General features: G+C 42.1%; 1 protein-coding gene across 1 annotated transcript in view; it reads right to left on the reverse strand.

Moving 5' to 3' along the window:
* LOC102960494 (gamma-aminobutyric acid type A receptor subunit rho2) overlaps window positions 1–4,616 on the reverse strand; it is a 41,198-nt gene extending 36,582 nt beyond the window's left edge. The window contains exon 1 of the mRNA XM_007076927.3: window positions 4,489–4,616. Within this exon, the coding sequence (XP_007076989.2) occupies window positions 4,489–4,601 (113 nt within the window). The 5' untranslated portion in view covers window positions 4,602–4,616. The remainder of the gene's footprint in view (window positions 1–4,488) is intronic.
* Window positions 4,617–10,612: the final 5,996 nt, after the last annotated feature.

Below are 10,612 nucleotides of genomic sequence, written 5' to 3' on the forward strand. Positions count from 1 at the left end.
CCCCTCTCTTTGCCCCTTCCCTGCTTGCACTCTCTGTTTCTCTCTCTCTGTCTCTCTCCCTGTCAAAATAAATAAACTTTAAATATGAAATAAATTCAACACACCCATAGTTTGGTTTAAGACACACCAGTTTTGACGTGAAAAGAGGAGTGGCTGAAAGAGGAGTGGGCATTCAATAAAAGGGAAAGAGAAGGGCGAGGCACTGAAATGGACAGAGTGGGGCTGCAGGGGCACCTTAGGGACCAGGCCGGGCAGAGCCTTGAAGATCACGTTAAGAATTTTGTCTTTATCCAAAGGCAACAGGAAAACACGGAAGGTAAGCAGTTGGAGGAAGAAGCCATGATCAGAGTTGCTTTTAGACAAGTCAATTGGAGAGAAGTCTTCCTCCTGGTTAGCTGGAATATGGAACCCAGTTCAGTCCCCTTGAAGCATGGTGGTCACCGTCAGGGTGCCTCCATGGAGCTTCCACTCTCACAGTCTCTGCCCCAAGCCTGGCTCCAGAAGTCAAGAGGCACCGGGCCCAGTGCCTGCTCAGCGACTGTGTGACAGGCCACATTCGACACCCCAGAAAAGACACCCCAGAAAGGTAGAGGAAGAGCTCAGCCGAAGGGGTTAGCAGATCACAGACATTAAATTGTGAGTGCAATGGGCACACTACCCCTCTGTCTCACATGGAGCAAATCCCTGCTGGCCAACAGTTTCCATTTCCATTTAGAGAGGCGGATTAGGGAACAGAAGTCCCAGAACTCCAGCACCCTGGCAGGACAGAGGAGACTGGAATGCCTATGCCATTGGTGAGTCTTTTTTTTTTTCTTTTTTTTTTTTTAAGGAACCAGTTATTTGATAAGTCAGGCCACTAGTATCTCCAGCCTTGAGCTATTTGTGTGAGCCAGATGCCCTCAATTCATCCTTTCAGCACCTGGATGCCTTGGACCGAAGACTTCAGACTCCAGGGGTCATACCCTGAGTCCCAGCCCCATATGGGGCAGCCAGAACCTCCACAGGACCTCAAACCAGCCTTGGGTGGGGAGAGAAGAATGATGTGCTCGCTACACCTTCAAGAAGCAGGGCTAGCACCACTGTGTTGAAGTTTATTTGGTAACAATAATTGCAGTCAAAATGACTACGCCTGTATGAATCACCCCCTCTCTGTGCAGACCCCGAGCTCTAGTTACCCCATCATCCCAGTGGGGAAGGTCTCAAAATCACCCCTTTTCAGTGGGAGAAATGAGGTTCAGAAAGATTGGGAAACACGGCCATGGCCAGAGAGCCACAGAACCAGGGCCTGAACCTGGATTCCCTGACTTCCTGGCACCACTTCCTTCCCAGGCCTCTGGGGAGGATGAAGGTCACTGGGCAGCAGGAAAGCAAAACTGCTCCTGGGCCCAGCAGAACTTGAGCCACGATGCAGACCAAGAGAAGGACAGCCAAGGGCAGGCAGTACCAAGGGGGGCAGCAAATAGGAGAGGAAATATGGAAGGGGCCCCCCAGCTCTGAGACCAGGAGGAACCAGAGAGTGTTATCCAGGGAGAGCCCAGACCTCAGAGCCTAGAGCGAGGTGCATTTTCAGATCTCCGGGGAAAAGGGCCTCTCCTGTAGGAAAGCAATCATGTGGTCAGGTGGCCAACTTAGGTAGCACGCAGAGAGGAGTTGGGAGAAAGCTGGGAGGCTGAAAGGCAGGGAGAAGAGAACAAATCAAATAGCTAAGAGAAAACAGGTTCGGGTGGCAGCAATTCAATAAACAGGGACACAAAAGATCAGAAAGCCAGAAGTTTTTGAAAAGGTAGCTCCTGAGCAGAATAATTGTTTTGTAAGGGTGCCTTGGCCACAGTGATATGGAAGGTATATAGGTTAGAAGAGATCCTAACAGCAGTGTGTAGGGGTGTGTGTGATTGTATGTGTGAATGTGACCATATATCTTACATGTGAAGGGATGATTGTGTGTGTGAGACTGTGAAATCCTATGTATGGTATGTGGTATGTGTGTGTATGACCGTGTGGGGTTGCAGGGTGGGGGACACAGGACTTCAAAGAAAAGAAGTGGCCCTACAGAGATAAGTGAAGTAAAGTTTCAGGTCATTTTGGGGCTCTTGGGTGGCTCAGTCAGTTAAGTATCCAACTTTGGCTCAGGTCATGATGTGGTTCATGAGTTCAAGCCCCACATCAGGCTCTCTGCTGTCAGCACAGAGCTTTTGCTCTCGTTCTCTCTCTCTCTCAAAAATAAATAAACATTAAAAAAAATTTAGAAAGGCCTAGAACCATGTTTCCTGATATGACATTTTCTCTATCTTTTTTCCCAGCCCCTCTGCAATAATTATTTTATATTTGTTCAATGTGTACATTCATCTTTTCTTCCACCTTAGTATCTCATGGGATGGATTTCAAGAAACTCCCCTTACCCCTACGGGTCAGATTCAATCTGTCCCCAAGCTCATGCAGGTGTCTGGGAATGACTGCGGGTCTTCTGGGGAGTGACAGATGTGACAGCCCAGGCTGCTGAGTAGGATCCCTGAGGATCCCTGAGGGGCTTGTGCTGAACCCTAGCACCATTCTTAGGGAATAAACCATTCCATATAACGCTTTTCCTCCAGGCTGGGTAAATCAGGAAACCTACATTCTAGTCCTGTGGAGTCACTAGCCAGCTGTGTGAATTACCCACGCCTGAGAGCTGACTTTTCAGCATCCGTAAATGAGTCCGTGCTTCCCAATATGTGCTCTGTAAACTATGACTCCCACAAGATAGTCCAAAAAAGTGGGTTGGTTTTTTGTTTTGTTTTGTTTTGTTGAGAAACTGCATAATTTATTTTCCCCTTCAAGATTCAGAATGTCTATTTGCATAATAAATGTTCTAGAAGCTCTGCTATAGAGACATCTGTTTAAAATCGTCTGAACCAGAGCTTCCCAAGTTTCTTTGACCCTGAGGTCCCCTTTCACACAATACCTATTCACATGTCACAGAATTAGAACGCAGAATAATTGCTGGCTCACATGACCCCTGAGGTTCCTTCCAGTCCAAAAGCCTGTGATCCTGGCAAGATAACCAGGGCAAGACTTCCAGAGCAGTGCCTCTTTCCCGGCATCATGGACAAGTTTTATCTGTTTGCTTTCTACCTGGGTAGCATCAGGCCCTGCAGAGCACATATATCCCCCAGGGAGCGGTCTCCAAAGCCAGCACACCCCTGGGGTGTTTAAGATGGTCCGCTGGGACACAGAAGATAGAGATTGTAACTCTTACTGACAGTTTTTATCTAAAAATAAGGAAGCAATCATTTTACTTTAGTATATATGCTTATAACAGTACGTGTATATAATTTATAAGTAAATATACATATAGGTACAATTTCAAAAAATTGTCAGCGATAGCAGTGCCTAATTAAAAATAAAAACCAGTGACCTAGAAACTGTGTCTCAAGATATTATTTTATATTCATGATCACTAGTTTACACAACGCTTAGTAGAATGGAAAACAGGTGTAGCATCTCACATGTGGTGTTTATATCTTAGCTGCTTGCTCTTTTCTTCTGAATAGTCATGTCTACATCAGGCCTGGAGTATCATTTTTTGTACATCAGTTCAAACAAACTTAATAGGGAACTTTGATTTGTAATGTAATGATTTTGATTGCCTCACCAGTATCTTGGAAATGTTTCCATTACATCGTGAAATGGCAATTCCTGTTGTCCACACATGTATTCCTGATAACCTAGCAAATTTCAAATACCTTTTGAAGATTCAAAACAGTGAAATGAAACCCGATACCATTATAAAGTTGTTCCCAAATACTTTTTTTTTTTTAAATGTTTATTTAGTTTGAAAGAGAAAGAGCACAAGCGGGGGAGGGCTAGAGAGAAGGGGAGACAGAATCCCAAGCAGGCTCAGCACCATCAGCACAGAGCCCAGTGTGGAGCTTGAACCCATGAACTGTGAGATCACGACCGTGCCAAGATCAAGAGTTGGACACTTAACCGGCTGCACCCTCCCAGGTGCCCCCCAATCAAATAATTTAAAGGGGACAATTTCCATTTACAATGTTTTCTTAGTAGTTCAAACTAAATTCCTATATACAGGCCCCTCTCCAAAGTACTTGAGTGCAATCACTCAGCAGGCCACCTATGGTCCCTACAGGATGTAATCCTGAGAAACAAAGCAGCACAATCGGAGAAGTACAGGATATTTGACCCACAAAATCTTCAACTACCTGCCTTAAGTCAAAATGCTTGGGCAGAACACAGGTACTAGAAGAAAATGCTCGACCCAGTCTAGCTTTGCTCTTTCGTGGCTTGTGACACTATAGCATATTTGTACCCCGAGAGAGGCTGTTTTCAGTGAGGTGGTGGCCCTGTCTACCTCCGGCTGGAAATAGATTAATAGAAACGAGGTAACCCCTGGCCCTCCTGGGAGCCATCCCACTATGCGGCTGCTGCTGCTGCTGCTGCTGCTGCTGCTGCAAGTGACCTCCCTCCCCCCTCTCCCCCCCATGACTTTACCTTGGCTTGGGCATTTCCAGCTGCCCTGTCCATCTCCTCCTCTTGGGCTTTCTGCTCTCCACAAGAGCCGCCAGGCAAAACAAGAACAAAATGAGTCTTGTGAAATAAGGCATTCTGTGACTGTCTACGATACCAGAAGCTGCTCGCCAGTAACCTGCAGCGGGGCAGACCCCCCTGGGCTGAACCATTGATTCAGTCTGTCGCTTTGTGATGGTACTTTTCCGAGGGGCTTCGAGGGCATGACTGGCCAGACTGATTTTTCCGATTCAGTATTTGATAGTGAAGCTTGACCCACCCCACCTCCCACCCCTCAGGCGTGACACAAACACCAAGGCTTTGCCCTCCCTGCTGCCTAATGATTGGCCATTAGTCAACAAGTTTGTCCTCCTGTGAAATTCTGCTGCCGCTGAGTCCGAGAGCAGCTTTGGCTAAAACTGTTACGTAAAAAATTTTTTAAACCTCTTGAATATGCCAGCTCTTTGCTGAGATCATTAATCCTTCCCTCTGGCTGTATAAAACCAGTCTGTCACATCCACCAGGGAGACAGCTTGGATTCTGAGTGGATTTGCAGGAAAGACCTGATGGACAAGATGAGTGCATGAATGTGCTTAGGAAATGCTGAGTAAACACACAAATGACCTGTTTTCACAAGGTTGCTTTATTTCTCCATCTAAGAACTCATGCTTTGTCTATGGCCACGGATGCTTGCTTTCCTCCCACATACACATCTTTTTTTCAGTGAAAAGACATTTGATTTTGAAGGAACTCGTACACCAAAGGGGAATTCATGATTATGTAAGCTCTTCTTCCGATCACGAGCATCAGATTAATTTTGGTCTTCAATCTTAAAATGTATAATTTCATCATAAATTAGGCTTGATTCCTATCCTGGGATATGGAATTATGAACACTAGAAGTATAAAGATGTATGTGGTTATATTTAATCTACTGAAAGGAATAAAATGCTTAAAGACTACTTATTGCTTGCCTGCTGTGTTCAAGATGGAGAGGAGTTTAGTGTGGTAGAGACGTAGGGAGATGAGGTTGGAGGTCAGGAAGAACAGTAGCCAGAACTGAAACAGAATTGGGGTTTTATTATGTAAGAAGGAATCAAAAGAAGTTCTTTTGATTCTCTAAGCAAAGTGGGGTGACATGATCCACTTTATTTTTTTAAGGAATTCCTAACTGGGATCAGTTGGATCGGAGAAGTTGTAATAACAAAGGAGGGTGAGGTCTTGACCTAATGGAAGGGAAGATGAAAGAAGAGGAGGGAAGAGGACAGAAGAATGAGATGGTCAAGTTATTTCTGAAGTAGAATACATTTGCTGACTGAACAGAATGGGAGGTGATAGAAGTCAACAGTGTTATCTACAATTCTAGTTTGGAGGTAGGACTGGTGGATGGTACCACCATTAACCGATATCCATTAGAGGTAGACAAATTTGGGGGGAGAGGACGTAGATTTTTGACTTGTGGAGTGTGAGGTATCATGGGACTTCCAGATGCCCGATCTGGCAGCTGGAGTATAAAGAAGCCTGGAGCTCGGGAGAAAGGTCTGGACTGGAGAAATAGATTTGGAGCCTTCAGTGTATGGTGGTAGTTTAACCACAAGAAAGGGTGAGATCTTCCAGGAAAATAGAAGTCCCAGTGTAAGTGTAGAACCTTGAGAATCTATACTTTTTTTTTTTAAGATTTTATTTTAAGTACTCTCTATAGCCAATGTGGGGCTCCAACCCACAACCCCAAGATCAAGAGTTGCATGTCCTACCGATTGAGTCAGCCAGGTGCACTGGAACCTATACTTCGAATGGATGGATGGGAAGCCCGAACAAAAGCATAGAGGGTGACTATGAAAACCAAAGGAGTTTCTGGTTTGAGTGATGTGAGGAAGTGAAGGCAGAAAACAGCTTCAGCTGGATCTCCAAACTTCGATTAACTGTAGTTTCAGTTCAAAGATGTGGCAGGAAGCCAAATTACAGGAGTTAAACAGGAATTTGGGAGTGGGAATAATTCAGTATGGGGACTAATTCAGTGATTCCCAAATCTGGCCACTTCTCAGAATTATCCAGGTAATTTGTTTAAAAAGTCACATTGCTCCTGAAGATTTAGTGGGAAAGGGATGAGACCCATTAAAGTTCTTTTCTGTAGATTTTGTTCGAAAGATCACTCTTTTCCTCTCTTCCATTTGAAACAGGCCTATAAAAGGACTGGCTGGAACCCTAGAATTGTTCATAGATATTGTTGGTTTTCAAGAAATATTTGTTTTGTTTTGGATACATTTGAATACAATGTTAGGTCCTATCATTTTTTTTTAATCTTTCTTATTTTCAGTAGTTCAATTGTGATCACAGTATGGAGAAAAACTCAGTTGGAGATAAGTGTAACTTTTTAAATAATGGCTTTACTGAAATATCATTCACATGTCATGAATTTACCTCTTAAAACTGTGGTTTTTAGTATGTTCAGAGTTGTGCAACCATCACCACTATCTAATTTTAGAACATTTTCATCTCCTCCCAAACAAACCTCATACCTCCTCCTTCCCTTCACTTCCCTTCAGCCCTTGGCAATCACCAATCTACTTTCTGTCTCTGTGGATTTGCCTAATCTGAACATTTCATATAAATGTAATTATACAATATGTAGCCTTGTGTGTCTGGCTTCACTCAGCATGTTGTCTTCTTTCTTCCTTTCTTTTTCTTTCTTTTCTTTCTCTTCTTCTCTCCTTCCTTCCTTCCTTCCTCTTTCCCTTCCATTCTTCCTTTCTTGCATGATGTTTTCAAGATTCATCCATGTTGCAGTATGTATAACTTCATTCCTCTTTATTGCCAAATAACATTCCATTGTAGAGACAGAACACATCTTGTTTATCCATTCTTCAGTCAATGGGCTTTTGGGTTTCCAGTTTGGGGCTACTAACAATAATGCTATGAATATTTATGTACAAGTTTGTGTGAACATGTTTTTATTTCTCTTGGCAATATACCTGGGAGTGGAATGGCTGGGTCATATGGTAACTCTGCTTAACTTTTGAGGAACTACAAGTTTTTCAAAGGGGCTGCCCCATTTTGCACTCCCACAAGTAATGGATAAGAACTCCAATTTCTCCAATTCCTCACTTTTTTACTCTAGCCATCATACTGGGTGTGAAGCAGCTTACTGTACTTCTGATGTGCATTTCCCTCATGACTGATGTTGAGCGTCTTTCCATGTTTATTGGTCATTTGTGTATCTTCTTTGTACAAATGTCTATTCAAATCCTTTGCCATTTCTCAATCAGGTTATTTCTTTTTTTTTTTTTTATTATTATTGAGTTATATGAGTTCTCTAGATATTCTAGATACAAGTCTCTTATCAGATATATTATCTGCAAATATTTTCTCCCATTCAGTGTTATCTTTTCACTTTTATCTGTTTTGAGAGAGAGAGAGAGAGTACATGCAAGCAGGAGAGGAGAAGAAAGGGAGAGAGAGAATCCCAAGCAGGCTCCGTACTGTCCGTGCAGAGCCGGATGTGGGTCTCAGTCCCACAAACCACGAGATTGTAACCTGAGCCAAAATCAAGAGTTGGATGCCTCACCAACTGATCCACCAAGTACTCCTTTCTTTTCACGTTATTAATGTTCTTTGAAACACAAAAAGTTTATTTTGATGAAATATTTTTTTCTTTGGTTGCTTGTGATTTTGGTCTTGTATCTAAGAAACCACTGCCTTACCCATGTCATGAAGATTTAGTATGTTTTACTTTAATAATCTTACAGTTTTTGCTCTTAACGCTAAGGTCTTAGGTCCATTTTAAGTTTTATATATGGTATAAGACAGGGGATGTGTAACTTTAACATTTGCTCAGTTCTCTCAGGAAACAGGACTGGCCCCAGTGCTCATGCTCAGAGCTGTGGAAAGGCCCCAGTAAGCTGTCAGATTAGGCCAGAGAGCACAGTGGGACTCTGGTTACACACAGCCTTATGACCTACATTGAGGCTGTGGGCTTAAAAGACAGAATGAGATCTGTGCACTGAAGACGACACTGGCTGCAGTGTGAGGAATGGGGGAAGACTGGAGACTTGTTAGAGGTTACTGCACTAATTCAGAGGAGAGTAAGGCTCATTAGGGTAATGGCAGTGAGCACGAAGTGGTAAGATGGGAAAAAATATTTAAGGAGGTAGAATGGACAGAAGGCCGAATAACATAAAGAATACCACCTTTGGTCAAAACACGGTATGAATAAAGTCACTGGTTTTATTGAGCAGCTCAAACTAGTTCTGAAGGCAACTGTTCAAGAGGCATTCCAAAGAGCTTCTGAGCAAGGGACAAGCCTCCCACAAAGGCTTAAACAGTACACATGTTAATGTACACATTAGTCTTTGTTAAGAGGCAGGTTCACTAAATGCATTCGCTTTTCATATACTTACTTGCAAATGATGGAACAATACAGGTTTTTCAGTACTTCAGCCTAGGTTTCTGCCCAAGTAAGTCCAGATGTGCGAGATTTGTTTACGGATTCTGGTCTATAAAAATGGGAGGTCTCAAGATACCAGAAAGTTTATTCATAGCCAAAAATAACAAAAAGATTTCTTATTCTCCTGAAATAGGAACTATTATATTTCCATAGTCAAAATGATAAACAACTTTAAAGGTTTTTTAAAAAAAATTAGGTGAGAATTTTGATGAAATTCATTTATTTCAGTGGAACAAAACAATAAGCAGCATGAAAATGTAAAGTGCTACATAAAAGCCCCACAATACATAAAATTTGAAAGGTTTCATTGGCTTAAACAGTTACAGGTGATACAGACATTATATATTTTTTTGACATGCTATTTTAACTACCTTGATATGTAGTCATGTGCTTTTTTGGTCAAAGAAAAAGCCATGAATTACCTAAACATGAGGACTGGGGGAAGGAGTCCTAAACCTTCACCAACCAGATACATATCTGGTTTTGTCCCGACACTCTAATTAAAGGGATAAGGTGGGGCTTTAAAAACAACTGTTTTCTGAAGAGTCTCTTCAAGTGGCGTTTGAGTAAGAATAGCCCCAAAGATCAATTTTGCTCATCAACTCCACGATGGGGATCAGATTGACAACTTAAGGATTTTTAAGTAGCATATGTGAGCTGAAAGGGAAGGAGCAAAAAATATGCCACTTTTCAGATATGTGTATCAGGTGCTTAAAACATCCCAATACAAACAAAAAGGTGACCTATCAGTTGACAGGTGAGGGAGGAGAGGCAAATCAGATAGAGAAGGATCTGCACAATTCAAAATCTTCTTGGCTTAATCAATCTTAAAGTATAGGTACACTCCATTGGAAACATGCAACAGGATCACGTAGATCCAGAGGTTGGCTCAAGTTTCACTGAGAAGAAGCGGAGGGAAGATTGTTCCTAGCACACGGTTCATCTACAATCAAAGGCTGAAAGCAGGGGGATTTTCTTCTTCTCAGGTGATAAGGTCATCTGGTCTTCCCAAGGGTCAGTGACTTCTTGCTAGGAGACCACTGAACTACTTCTAGTATTTTGTGTTCCAAACCAAGACTTCAGAATGTGCTTTCCCATGGCAATAAAGTTGTAAAATGGTAACCTTTAATTCTCCTGACATATGAGGTCTTCATAAAGTCCTTGAGCTTTTTAAAACTTTACTAACTTTGGCTGTAGATATAACAGAAACAATCTGTAAACACTTTTAAAATGCTAATTTATTAACGCTTAGACAATTATGTATTGTATAATAGTATACAGTATGTTTATTTTAGATGTGGACATAAAGGAAAATGGCTAGCAGATGAAAATAGAAATTTTGTCTAATAATTAACAGACCCAAAGTCCATAGCAGCAATAAAAATTAAATTTGCCTTTAATAGCATTTCACAAATTGTTTCTATCTTGCCCATAATTTTAGTTAGTTAAAACTACACTAAGGACTTTATGAACACCACCCTCCAAAGTATTCAAGATACATTATGGACAAACTTTTGTGGACCTGTCTAGAACCTGAACACCACTTACAACACTGAGTTGTAAAAAAAACTCACAAATGCACCCTTAGAACATAACCTATTTGAGAGCTGGGGACTGCCTATATTTAAAAACTACATCTTCATTAACAAGTACTCTTAAGAGTGCC

Source organism: Panthera tigris, chromosome B2, assembly GCF_018350195.1.
Source record: "Panthera tigris isolate Pti1 chromosome B2, P.tigris_Pti1_mat1.1, whole genome shotgun sequence".
NCBI lineage: Eukaryota > Metazoa > Chordata > Mammalia > Carnivora > Felidae > Panthera > Panthera tigris.